This window comes from Ceratosolen solmsi, unplaced genomic scaffold (assembly GCF_000503995.2).
Source record: "Ceratosolen solmsi marchali unplaced genomic scaffold, CerSol_1.0 scaffold1, whole genome shotgun sequence".
In the NCBI taxonomy this organism is placed as follows: domain Eukaryota; kingdom Metazoa; phylum Arthropoda; class Insecta; order Hymenoptera; family Agaonidae; genus Ceratosolen; species Ceratosolen solmsi.
This window is the reverse complement of record NW_011948415.1, coordinates 9,359,318-9,374,264: the sequence shown is the minus strand read 5'-3', so window position 1 is coordinate 9,374,264 and position 14,947 is coordinate 9,359,318. Positions and strand designations below refer to the sequence as shown.

The following is a 14,947-nucleotide window of genomic DNA, read 5'->3' as shown; positions in this document are numbered from 1 at the left end:
TTTTATATAAGAAAATTTAATTTCTACTAATTTAAACAAATCAAGAAGGAAATCACATTTAATATTTTTTAAGAGTAATATTGTCTACTCATTTAAATAAATAATTATTGCTGACTTACTTCACATATGTATTGATATATTACAATAACAAAAGTAAAGTTTTTACTGCTCTTCGTTAAAATTCTTATATACAAAGTAGTTAATAAAAATCAACATATATTTTCTACAAATGTGTCTAATCAAATCGGTATAAAATAAATTTAATTTGAATTTCAAACACTATTTTTATTTATTTATCCAATTAAGAAAATTACTGATAGTTTTAAATACATTTGTGAGTGTGTGTGTGTGTGTGTGTGTGCGCGCGCGCGCGCGTGTGTATATGTATGAAACGTTGATTCAACCTTTAAATACATTATTCAAATTAAATTGTAAATTAAAAATGTATTTATCTTATTAGCCTACTTTGTTTAAATTTATATTCAACATTATCTTACAGAATAAACACATTAAGTACTTTGCAATTTCCATTCCTGTTGTGGTAAAGATTTTTATTAATTATTTTTACGTATTATAGTTTAATTTATATTTAATTTTAAAACTATATATGAAAATAATTTTGATTTATTAAAAATCTACTTATTTTTATTATAATTTACCATCTCGCGCATAATTTTTTGCCGAATTACTTTAAAGACATTTCTTAGATAAATATATTTTTCATATGATTAACGTTGAGTTGGTACACGTTAAAATTATGTTTAATAACTGAAAGAAATAATTAAATTAGTATTTTTATAATGAAAATTTTTTTAATATACGGTATTATACTTTATAGTTTATTAAATAATGTAATAGTAAATTTTCTGAAGTTATCTTTATTTTTAATGAAATATTATTTTATATAATATTTAATTAAATTAATTGATACTATTAATTTGAAATTTCTAGTAAGGTAATTTATCAGCAGAGGAGATTAAATTAACTTTTAATTTGTTTAACTCTTTAAAAATATTTTATTCGTAAAATAAATATAAATTCTTCGAATAGTAGGAACAGAAAATTAAATATGACTTTTTTCTAGTAGCCAAAGGGCACGAACTCGATTCTACTTAATGACTTTTATGTCGAATTTTTCTTTTAGTTTCTCTTAGTACTTTAATGTCCTCCTCCTCCTCCAAATTTTTATTATACATTATATAATAAGCATGTTTATATAATACATGAAATATTTATTTCAATTCATCTGCTTTGAAATTGTAATTGGTGATATAATGACGATTTACGAATATTATTTAAGTTTATGAGAGTACCGTTTTAACAAAAGTAGCTTGTAAATTATTGTTATGACTTGTACATTATTAATAGATTTTACATTAAGCGTAAAGTTTGAACAAGTATAGGTTAATAATCAAGTTATCTTTAAACTGCGTTAAGTAAGATAAAAGTCCGTGTCGAAATTTTCGTATTAAAAGAAACGTAATTCAGAAATTTGCACACTTTAAACTTAAACGTCGTTAAAATACGGAACAAATTAAGAACAGTGATGATGTTATAAAGATGAAGAGGATGAATGTATGTGTGATGAAGTTTGCTTGGAGAATCTTTGCATTATCGGTGATCCGTGAAATTGTGTTCGCTCCTTTCAAAATGCTCGGACTTGTCGATTAATAATAATATACCATATTTTTTACGAAAAAAAAAAAAAAATATATATATATATATATATAGGTCATTGTGTAATAGTTACAAATAATTTCTGTTAAATAAATAATTTTCCTGTTAATAAATGAATAATTGCGCATAGTTGCGTATATTTATACAAAGCAGAAGTTGAAATACAAGAATGCAAAAACTTTTTAGCACTAAAAGACCTTAATTGTGCTAAATATTTTATGATTAATTAAATTTTATGGGTTGGGCTAGTGTTTGCAATGAAATATTGATGATCAGGGATTAGAATTTAATAAGAATGATGTGAAAGAAGTATATAAGGTAAATCGATACAAAGATGGAAAAATAATTTTTTTTTTTTTTTTTTTTTTTTTTTTTTTTTTTTAATCACAGAATTTATCATTCTTTATTATTATTATTGTATCGATTATAAAAGAAATATTTTTTCAAATTCTCGGAAATTATTAAATTTCTTCTTTATCTATTCATAATGAAATTTAACCTGTCATATTTATTTGAACTTTTGTTAATTTTAAAATATTATTGAATTCAAGTTTCCTATATTAAATATTTATTGCGACTGACTTTGTTTAATCAAATTATATATTAATTATCGATTGGTAAAGTAACAAATACATATGTTCTACAAATATTTTTAATAAAAATTGAAATTCAACAAAATATTCGCCATTCGCAATACATAAACTATGCTATAAAATATGGTATATATTTATGTTTAACAATGCTTAATTATAAAATATTGTATCGAAATTTAAAAAAAAATTAGCTTTCAAATGCAGCATCATATAATAAATAAAATCATCATAATTATTATATTGCCAAGTTTAGCTTCTGATATATATTTCTCGTGATATTATGTATTTTATAATTATACATAAATAATTGTATAGTCTTACAAAAGATGTGAAAAGACGCCTCAAAACTGCCTCGTTTAGTTATAATTTACATTGCAGTGTATGCAATATATACATAATATACATCAAATTATTCCTTATACGCATTGCATGCATATTACATATTATTATTATATGCGTAGAGTACAATTCGATTAATAGAAAAGTTTTCGCTCGTAAATAATCTAATTCTCCTCCCTTAACATCTATTCATGACATGACCTCATTGAGTCATCGAAATATTTTCTTTACATCACTCGATATGCATGTACAAGTATTGGGATAAGAGAAAATCTTGAGAATCGATTATTAATACTTACAATACCAATTACTTGTAGAAGTTCAAGTGTACGTACGGCATAAGCGAACGAGTGCGATGAAAATGGACCAGAATGACCTGGTGAGCATTTTTCCTGCTTTATAGCTCCCACAAGTGTTGTTTCGGCTTTCAATGCTTTTATAGATTTCCTTTTGTTCAGAAAATGTAATCGATGGCGTTGATAACCAGCCTGGATAATTGCCTCGTGTGACTGAAAAACTGCAAATTTTACAATTTTTCCAAAAACCCCTTTTAGTCTCGCATTGCACATCTTGAATTCCGAAAAAGTCTCCTCTCGATCCAACTAAAAATAAAGCATTTTTTCTTCGGTAAGCTAACATCGTGGGTTGGCGGCTCAGCGGGCACTTTAATCGATTTGTTTGTTATATAACGGCACTTTGTGCGAAGACTGTAGAAAACAGATTAATTACTCGTTAGTAATTAGCGATATTTACTCGATAGATGATTATTTATCATCGACCAGTATCTCGCTCTTCTAAAGATAATTCGTCATCCAGTTATCGAATACTTTTGAACGCCGAATTCCTCCCCTCCCATTACTTTTTATTCAACACGAATTTTTATAACGAATTCCCATAGAGGGAAAACTTTACGACGAACAAGGCGCCACCAAAAACATACGTTCAATTAAACTCGGCCATTTTAGTCGATTAACATCGACCGATCGAGCTCCTCGTCTATAAGCTCTAACCTTCAATCATCGAACCGCCATGTCGTAGACGAAAAGTTTATCGACGTTAACACTCGAAATAATTAGATCTCATTGCCCGTTACCCTAAGAATTATCACTAACAATGCAAGTGCCCGTCGCTTGGCAAAATGAGCTCGTCGACGAGCTACCAGCGACCGCGGCCTCGACTTTAGAGAGACCGGGGCTTGTCCACGTGAGCGACGCCTCGGGGTTCGATCAATCCGTAACTCTAACTGTTATTCGATGATAAGCGACTAAGGTCGGACTTTTAAATTGCGCAGGTGGGTCAGCGGGACACGTTGACGTCGGTGGCAGCGCGCTTCGACACGACGCCCTCCGAGCTGAACAAGCTCAATCGCCTCGGCAGTACATTCATCTACCCGGGCCAGCAGCTCCGGGTGCCTGCGAAGGGCGAGGGCGCACCAGGAGGCGAGAAATCCGAGTCCACGGGTTCCGAGGGGATCCAGGAGCACGAGGAGCACGACGAGCTGCCCTCCGTGGAGAAGGGTAGGTATCGATAATTGGCCAAGGTACTACTTCTTATTATTGACGGACTTTTGAAATAAATTCAGTAATGCGATTAGTTTGGTAATAAGTAGCCGGGAATACCAAGTCGCAAGGCTAAATCAGTTTGTACACTTTGCGAAACAATGACGTGTCTGTGAATTTTACGATCTTGAAGAAAAATAAATGAACGAGCCCCGTTGAAGTAACTTTGCGTTGCAAAGGAATTTTGCTACAACTTGATTAGGGACAAGATTTGTATGTTTAAGTGATTTTAATCTTCCGTGTATGTTCATAATACTTACAATTGAGATGTCTGCTGCGTTCATTTTCAATCGCTCCTACTGTTTCATTAAAAATTTTCGTACAATTTTAAACGACAACGCGTCCCATATATATCTTGTGATTTTTGCTGGAAAATATGGGAGAAAAAATGGCTAATCAAGAAAATTACGTTCAATCGTTAAATTAAAATCATTTTTTTGAGTTTCTTTCGTGTACTTGAGGTGTTTTTCCCCTTCATTTTTATCCCAAAATTGATATGATTACATTTGTTGTTGTTGTTGTTGTTGTTTTTTTTTTTTTTTTTTTTTTTTTTTTTTTTTTTTTTTTTTTTTTTTTAAATAAAATTCACGTAGTGTATTCTTTGTGTTTTTTTTTTTTTGTTGTTTTTTTTTTTTTTTTTTTTTTTTTTTTTTTTTTTTTTTTTTTTTTTTAAATAAAATTCACGTAGTGTAAGAGAATTACTATTATTCGTTTGTCAGAGTTCTATTATCTCTTTAATTTAGATTTCAAATATTTCAATCTTCATCGTGTTGCACGTTTGCACAACAAATAATACTTTCATTTATGAATTTCTTTTACTTATTTTACTTTACGCTCTTTATTCTACTTTCCTTCTCAAATATTCCTTTTTTTTGTTTTTGTTTTAATGATTAATCAAATGCTCGTTCCATCAGTAATATCTTTCATCATAGATTTCTTTTACAGTTGCTGTTGAATAATAAAAAAAATACAAAAATATATTCTTACGTTTCGTAAAAGTATATTTATTTTACCATCGTCAGTCAAATCAATGTGTGATGTAAAAACTTGTCTGCTCCAGATATTATTCATGCCGACACGATGTTATGAATATAATCTGTTGATCGGTAAACATACACAGACAAAACATACGATGCCCTATCGTCTTTTCTTCTCTCCCTGTCGCACTCGTACGCACACACGCTCTCGCTCACTCACATTCAGACGGTCAATATGTATAATATTTGACGTATACTTGCCATGCGCACACTAGCCTATACCTACACAAAGTGCATCGATGTTTCGAGAGGCTCTCGTGGCCGACTTTTTGCCTCGATACTTCTCATTCGTAAATCTCATTCTTAAACGTAAATATTTCTCCGTCGATGCTTGTTGGTATTTCATTCACTCATCAATAAATTTTCTAATCACTTCGGCTTGAAAGAATATTTCATTGATGGAGGAGTGCACGTACTTATCCGTCTGAAAATCATTTATTGCGTTATATATGCAAAATTTCAATGCCGTGTGATTTATGTACTTTATCGATCCTTCGATATTCTAGATCGCGCGTTAAGGAACCTTAGTATTATATGAAATTGCGAGGTTACCTTAACATCGGACGCTTTAAATCAGATAATATTTCTCGACCACGAATTTGGTTAAACTTTGATAAGTCGAAAAATGAATTACCTTGGCCTTCTCACCAATTTCATTACAAATAAATTTACACTGGTATTTAATATATTACAATCGAGTACAATCGCTGAAATATTTTAATTTATTTGCAGAACTACTTCATAATCTAAAGCCAGTTTTAGCGAAACCAGGTCATTTAGAGCGAGTGAAAACTCCTCTTGGCAATGCTAATGCTATGAACGAAGATATACAGCCTTACAAAGAAAGATTTTTAAAGATCACAGTTCGTCACATTACCGATGGACAGGTATACATACATTTATATTCTTATCTTTTGTATAATTTGTTCTTGTGGTTGGACATTATCTATACTTCTTTTCAGACAAAAGAACAAAAGAATTCATTTAATAAAAAAAAAATTCATATTTCGCATTATCGCTCTGTGATCAATTTTCAATATAATATGTGCATGTGATTATACTTTTTCATTTAATGAAGAGTATTTTGTAAAAATGCATAATAATTATTTTCTTAAATTTCTCATATCAATAAAATTTTTATCAAGTATTTTTTTTTTAATTCTGTTAATTGTCTTTCATTCACCATTCCATGTTAGCTACAAATTTATTAAGGATACAAAGTATATGAATAAGTATATATTTTGATTATACTTACAATGCGTAAGCATTTTATTCATTCAAAATCTATATTATCAAATAGATGAAATAAAAACATTTTAAATTTTAACATTTAGGCTATTTCAAAATTACTACAATACTTTCCTTCATATTCTGTCGATTGAGAATAACATAAATGACTAGACTCGCTATTTTTGTTGTATTTGAAAAGAATATTTAAGCCGCTTAATATTTAATTATTTTCGAATACGCAAAATTAGAAATACTATTACTAACAATAGTAAATGTAATTGCTATTATCGACTATACTAATTACTTTTTTCTTTTTTTTTTTAAGGAAATCTATTGTATTCAGCGTTTTAGATAAGAATATTTGAAACACTCGAGTCGCCTGACCTTACAACTATAATGGTTATACTAAGGCAATAGTTAAAAAAAAAAAAAAAGACAATCTGATTATTTTCTAAATAGCAAAATTAATTATAAAAACTTTTTATTTATCGACAACGAGTTAATTTTACAACTAATAATAATCTTAATAAGAAAAATAACCATCATCGTAATAATTAATAAGAATAGCAGCGATAAGAGTAACGATTAATTTTTTGTTTCTCGTTTGAAACGACCAATCGTTGAATTTATCAGGCACTAAAGCAATTTTGTTTTCCAGGGCGTCGTTGGCGGTGTGTTGCTAGTAACCCCGAACGCGGTTATGTTCGATCCGAACGTCTCGGATCCTCTGGTGATCGAGCACGGCCCCGAGTCGTACGGCGTAATCGCCCCAATGGAATTCATTGTGAACGCGGCGATCTACTATGACATCGCGCACATGCGTGTCGGCCACGCGGAAATCGGCCAGCCGGACAAGAAGCCCGAGATCTACTATATGAAGAAGCCTGCGGTTGCGGCTAATGGCGCCGCCTCTACCGCCGCCGCTGCTGCTACCGATGCCGCGAGAAAAACGGCGTCATCGGGCAAGGACGAGAACTTCCCAGAGCTGACGGTCGAGGACAGTGAGAGCGTTTGCAGTTGTGCCGAGCCCGAGGGTGACGCCTTCCCCAAAGCCTTCGATAAGGATCTCATCGATCAGACTAATCTTTCAACTGTACGGATGATTAATGTACTCACTCGTGAATGGCGCATGTATTTCTCACGTAGCGCTCCTCGTCTTTAAGTCCTCCTACCTAAATGTGCATTTAACGATTGTTTGACAAAGGCCGCAGCCTTACAATATCATAGAGCTCTATAATATTTTATTTAAATAAAGATGTCATTATTAATTCTAGTTTTAAATTAATACTCGAGAAGAGTTTGCTACTTACGCAAAGTGATTGTGCCACTTAGATTTATAACTTGGTTCTTTCCTCTTTCATGTAAACGCGTTGTCATATACCATACTTATTATCTTTGTAGAATGGTACATAAGAAGAATCATGCATACATAATTTATACGTAATTTATAACTATCATTATTGCAATCAATTATTATGTCTGATTTCAACAGAAAAATAATGTAAAACAGAATTATTGTTAATTTTTTTATTAGTATTTTTCTCTTTTAAACTAATATTTTACAAAAAAGGCCTGGATATTCGTAGACTGTATATTATATTTTCATTAATTGAATTACGATGGCTGACAATTTTAAATAGCAGAGTTCGAATGATCGAGTATGTATCATCTTTATTTGTAATTGGAATAATTGCGTTTTCGAAGTTGTTTCAAAATATAATCGGTCTAACATAAATTATTTACAAATTCAAATCATTGAGCTGAAATCTTTCTTACAGAGTTTTTGGTTTGAAAATTCAATTCTATATATCTTTCTACATTCTACCGTAGTATTTCAATTTATCTCATTATAAATTAACATTTAGAATTGTGGAGTTGAAAGTGGCCGTGTAATGGACATTGCATTTTTACATTAAAACAAGCACGTTTGTACTGATTACAAAATTAAGCGACACAAACCAAAGTGGTTCGTTAAGTTAACAAATACTTATGAGAATATTATTTTTTTTTTATTTTTGTTTTTTTTTTTGCAGGACGAAGCTTCGACCAAAGATAAAGATAAAGAGAAAAATGATGCTTCTGCCAAAGATGAGACTGGTGGAGGGCAGTCAAGTAGGACACTCGAAGAACGCAGGCGTTCAATGCTCGATCATCATTGGGCAGTTCCTAGCAAAGACAGGTGTTCGTTTTCCGTAGACGATGAACAACAAGATTCCTTAAATTCAGAAAAAGTAAGTTAACGAGCCGTGATAATAGAGATGGGTTTTAATGAAACGAGTATGCCGGAATAATTATGCTGGAAAGGTTTTACTAATGCTTAAACGCCCCATCAACAGGCCGAATCTTCAAAGTCTAATGTCATTCCTGAAGACGAGGAAAGTTCTCTAGTCAAACAGTCATGCCATGATTCGGGAATCGACATTCGAGATCCTAATCCCCCGCTTCCAGTAGTACAGCCGATAGTGGCGAAGAAAGTGTACTCTGATGCTGATATCGTTCTATCATCGGATTGGGTGCCGCCAATCACCATTGCGCCGACAAACGTCACGACGAGTACTTTGGACTCAGAGTCGGTAATCAATGGTAGGAAAAAGACCGGCTCGGTTTCCTTTAGTTTAGACAGTAACAATGAAGAGCAAGAAAAGGAAGACGAACACAAAGAGGATGATAAGCAAGAAACTCGTAAGAATAAGGTAAGTTAACTGTGCACTCGATTACGCTTATGTTTTTGTCAATTGGCAAATTTAAATATTCTTAATGAAAAAAAAAAACAAAAAAAAAAACAAAAAAAAAATAGATAATTTAGAAGTTTTTAACCATTTAAACTTTTCTCTCTCATTTTTTATAATAATGAGTGATGAAATAGAGCCGAGAGCAGCATTTATAATAGTCGATAAAATTATAAATTTTATAACTAATGATGATAATTTGCAGATGCTAAAGCGACTTTCTTATCCATTGTCGTGGATGGAAGGTTTAACTGGAGAATCAAAAGATGAAGATAGCAAGACTCCATCGGATAAAATATCGAGCCTTCCAAACAGCGCCGATAGCCATCACTCTTCCGTATTTAGTAAAGTTTTCTCGAGGTGAGACTTTCATTATATATAGACACGCGTGCGCGCACACACAGACACACTACACACTACACACTACACACTACACACACACTACACTACACTACACACACACACACACACACACACACACACAGACACACAAATTTCTTATTGAACATTTTAATTAACATCGAATATGGCAGACAATTTTTCATAAATCTCAGTCCCCTGGTATAGTGTTGATGAATAAATCTTAACTTCTTCTTCTTCTTCGATAAATCATGTTTTTCTCACACAATCTAAATTTCTTAGAGTGTCAATAAGCCTAAAAAAGTATTTAATATCGACCTAAGCGCGTGCCTAACAATTTCAATGAATGGCTATTAAGATAATGGAAAACAATCTAGTATGTAATGAGCAAATTTTTCATTTATTATTCATATCTACTAACATCATAAGACGTAATTCTGCTCTCATTAAGATCAAATTGATTTTCGAACTCTGGCCACTGACCATAAAACATTAAAAGTATTAAAGACAGAAAAAGAAATAATAAATCTTTTATCCCCCCCCCTTGTTTTAACTCATAATCATCCTCATAATCACCTTCGATTAATTACTAATATGAAATAATGGTGGTGATGATGTATACAAAAAAAGCTCGCCGATCAACTTGGTGAGTGATTTTAGTTCCGGCCTCTTCGCTAAAACTCCGAGTGAAGAGAGTGGCGGTCGAGCCGGAGGTACACCTCCGCTCACCGCCTCCTCTCTTTCGCAAGACTCGAGCAATCCTGTATTCTCTTCGGGTCCGGTTGCTTTCATAGGGTGAGTTTCGACCGTGAAATCCTTCCCTCATCTACACTACTACAATGTGCCACTATCTACAACTACGTATATATCTCTATATGGCTGTTTGTAACTTATGATCTAGTCTTTCTTCCACCATAATACACGAAAAAGCACGAGAATAACAGCCAGCCTGATTGGAAAATTATATGAATTAACGAATGACTGTAAAATATTGTGAATACCATTTTAATTAATTATAATTAAAATGTTGTTATTGTATTGCGCGTTTATTATTTTAATTTTGTTAAATGTCAAGCTAAGTTTACGATTTTCTTCTTGTTTGACGAACCATTACTCAGCACAATGTTTAATGATAATTTATAATTTATTATTCTTAATTTTACTTAAGATAGTTTGTTAATTTTATGTGTTTCATTGCATCGATGCCGTAAAATGAATTCTGATTGTGAATTACGAAATTTTTCAAACAGGATTTTCTCAATACTCACCTACATCTAATAATAATAATAAAAAAAATAAATAAATATATATATATATATATATATATATATATATATATATTACTATATGTAGCCTACCCATTAGTTTAGATATATATTATGTGTTTAATGTTGCTTTCATTTACATGTGCTCATATTATAAACTATAGTTGCAATTTGAATATAAAGTATCGTTAAACTATTGCATAAAATCAAAATTCTATTCTTTTCTTTTCTATTTTATTTTGTCTTTAAAACATAATAAGATATTCTACAGAATCTTCACGTTTAGAGTAGTTTGCATTAAAATAAAACATCTATACGAATTATCATAAAAATATCTATACAAAATCATTATCAAATAGCTAAACAATATTATGATATATAATGTTATGTCCTTTCATTTCGGATTATACGATTATAAATACACTTTTCTTAGTGTCAATTTCAATACCAGCATGGATATCAACGTCGTTTGCGGCTTGCCTCTGCTTTTTACGTTTATAAAACAAAACAAAATATCATTAGCCTTTCTCCAAAACATACAACGCATTTTAGTTATCATTATATATAGTTTTATGCCCAAAGATATTTCCAATTTGAATGTTAAAAAAAAACCTTGTCGTAAATTACAATGCCGTTGATTATTATGCAATATTGTCTTCGAAGTTACGAAATTTTATTAATGTACAAAAAAAATTTCAAGAATTATAAATGTGCCGATATGAATTAACTGACAATATCGTCACATATAATCAGTAATATATCAATGAACTGAAAATTCATAATAACAGAATTTACATAAATAATATTTGAATTTAATTTGTGTAGAGTTCCACGTAAACATTTATAAAGATATTTTTTTGTTATTATATATAGGATTTAAAATTGAAAATATCAATAATATGGAATATTTTTTCTAAAAGTCACTTCAGTATTGTAAATTTTATAAAAGCTAAATTAAACGGTCAAGACTTTTGCTCTCCGTATGTCTTTTAAGCGTTACAATCGTTATTGGAAGATGGTTTGCGAGAGCCCATCTCGCAATCAGCCAATTTGTGAAAAGAATAAATATAAACTAAAACTGCTTTCGTATCTTCGAAGATCGTCAATGATTATGAACGACTTTATAAGTAAAACTTGGCCATTTTCAGACGTTCTTCCGTTGGAGCTTTTAGCCGACAACAGCCGCTAAACTCGTCCGGGAGTAGTAGCATCGACAGCAGCCGAGGTAGTAAAACTTCAACCGCACCACCACGTTTAGATTATCGCAGCATGGTTTCCGTCGATGATATGCCCGAGCTTTTCGTCAGTTTCGATAGTGAGTATTGTGTTTTACGATATTTATTTAGAAGCTCCTTACGTTACGAGGGTCAAAAATCGAATTTTCTTCGAGTTTCCTTAATAATACGTATATGTAAATTATTAGTTAAAATACAGATTCGAAAACAGGAAATCGACCGCGAGACTTTATATAATAAGTGATTTCGGTCTTTCTTTACATTGAATATATCAGTTTATTCCATTGATTATTTCAAATTGACGAATAAAACAGTTCAAGAGCTCTTGATCTACGAGAATAATTTATTAACTAATTTAACGAGCGCATAAGGGAAAAATTTTTAATTTTTAAATTAATTCGATATTACTTATAGTTATGTTTTACAATATTCATACTTCATCAACGATCAAACATATTTTTAAGTTAATTTTGTGTCTGGAATATAGGCAAAATACAGAAAAAAAATTTTTATATTATAAAATTCAATTTGAAAGAAAAAAAAAATAAGCTAGCCAATTTCATATACGAAAAAATGCTGAATTTTTACGTTTTCCTCTTTTTGACTCTATTAAACAAAATAGAAAACCTAGTTTGAGTTAGGCTATGTCAATTTACGTATATTCGTAAAGTCTTTAATGAATGATTAAAAGAAGAAAAGTCGAATTTGTGGCTCTTTAAATGAGAGGTCTCTTCATTGAAATAAATAAAAACGAAGACAAGCAAAATTTGTTAAATATGCAAATGATAAAATAGAGTTAATTTTTTTATTTACCAGCAATAACATGCTATGATGATATTTCATTTGTTCGTATCGTACGACTGCATCGGCAGCCGAAACTACATTAAACTATTTTCTCTTATTAATCCAAATTATATTCACTCCAATTAATGATATATTATACTTTTTAATCAATAATACTTTAAAACTCTTTGTTTATCGTAGATTTTAAAGCTGTAATTAGCAGTGCCATCTTAGTCCGTAATTTTTGTTATTGAATTGGAAAAAGATATATTAAAATAGATCGATTACTTAGCATTATGAAATCGGCTGATAAAATAACAAAATTAATTTCACCTTCATTTTTATTTTCTCATTGTATTATCTATCAAGTCAGGTACTCAAAGATTCGATCGCCGATTTAAATGGATCAGAAATAGACAAATATCTAATCAGACATCTCAATCTTATTGTACAGCTGAATTCATAATGCGCCATATCATTTAAGTCACACTAATACTTATAATATCATCTATTTTTTTTTTATTGCCCCTTTAGTCCAAGCACCTAATTTTCCCGAGCTCGAAGGTCTCGGTACGTTCATTATGTAATTAGCTTGTTTACAATTTTCTATTATAATATAAAATTATGCTGTTTGAGTATGGTTTTTTTTTCCTTATGACTGTTTGCCTCTTATTATATAGCTAAACTAAAATGAAAATCTGTAATCGCCTTTCAGTTTGATTTTCTTTAGAACCATATAACTCATAAATTTTTTTATTTTCTACGTTTTATCACTCGGTAACTACTATAATATGTCACCTAATATATAATATTTAATATTTGCCTTAAATATGAAGTATAATAGTAAAAAAAAAAAAAAAACAATAATAAAAATGCGATAAATCTTGCTTGTCAACATTTTTTTATTTGAAAGAGAAAACAGTTTGTCGACCAACCACTCTCTAACTTTGTAAAAACATTTCATTTAACTATTTGCCTAATTTAAATTTAATGTAATATATTATCAATATTACATATTAATACAAATACATAATCAATATTATTAGTTTGTTCAGAATTTATTTTATAAGCTGTATTATAACATCATCGCGCGTGCGCACGTGCGCACGTGTGTGTGCGTGTGTGTTTGCGTGTGCGTGTGCGTGTGCGCGCGCATATATGCGTAAAAAATATATATATATATATATATATATATATATATATATATATTCATATATATTTAACTACGAATTGTACAACATATGTGTTGGAAATGATAGCGAATAGAAATAATTAGAAAGTCGCATTATATTGTATATTAATTAACATTAAAGTGCTTCAAGTTTTTGTTATAATAATTTTATTAGAAATAGAGTGTTAAACGTAAGTTGTGTAAATGAATATTGCTCGTATATATGGGAACAAAATCGGTGAACTAATCAATTATCATTCACCCGAGTAAAATATTATTGAAATTATCTCGTGCTATTTGATACTAAACGCTTTAAAAATTACTAATTTTTACGTATATTTTTTAATATGCCATCTATAATTAAACATAGTACTTTTGTATATATACATACAAGCAGCCTGTTCAATAATTTAAAATTATTAGGTTTCTCACGTAAATCTACTTTATTATTTACTATTATGTTTAAATGCCAAGTGAGTTAAAATATATTTTCAATGGCTTTTGGGTAGGAATGAAAATAAAATATTGTAAAATATTTATTTATAATTACAGTTGCATCAAGTATGTACAAAATATTAGTGTCTAAAGCTGTTTAATATTGTAGAATTGATTCCGAGGCCTGCACGTTCCTGCGAGGATCCACCATTATATCTGAGACTGCGAACAGGAAGACCTAAGGACAAAAAAATTCCCTGGTCGACTCCAATTATGAGCTACGGCAAGAAGAAAATTCGACCTGAATATTGGTTCAGCATACCTCGCAACAGGTATATTTACGTAAAAACAATCTTTAATCAATGACCAACTACAATAATAATCTGCTCGTAATCAATATATTTATGAATACAATTAGTATTTTCTTAATGGGATAGATCTCTATTCTAGCAGAATGCAAACATTGAAAGAATATTTTATATTATATCTTATGCACATTTAGATTGATATACTTTTGTTATGGTGATATTGTCG

The 14,947-nt window shown here is 30.6% G+C and overlaps 1 protein-coding gene across 1 annotated transcript in view; it reads left to right on the top strand.

The window, feature by feature from the left end:
* The window catches only part of mtd (TLD domain-containing protein mustard), a 113,364-nt gene that overhangs the window by 67,780 nt on the left and 30,637 nt on the right, over window positions 1-14,947 (top strand). The window contains exons 7-14 of the mRNA XM_011507868.1: window positions 3,901-4,126; window positions 5,938-6,092; window positions 7,094-7,528; window positions 8,469-8,666; window positions 8,772-9,128; window positions 9,370-9,524; window positions 11,938-12,104; window positions 14,583-14,745. Coding sequence (XP_011506170.1) covers window positions 3,901-4,126; window positions 5,938-6,092; window positions 7,094-7,528; window positions 8,469-8,666; window positions 8,772-9,128; window positions 9,370-9,524; window positions 11,938-12,104; window positions 14,583-14,745 — 1,856 coding nt within the window. The remainder of the gene's footprint in view (window positions 1-3,900; window positions 4,127-5,937; window positions 6,093-7,093; window positions 7,529-8,468; window positions 8,667-8,771; window positions 9,129-9,369; window positions 9,525-11,937; window positions 12,105-14,582; window positions 14,746-14,947) is intronic.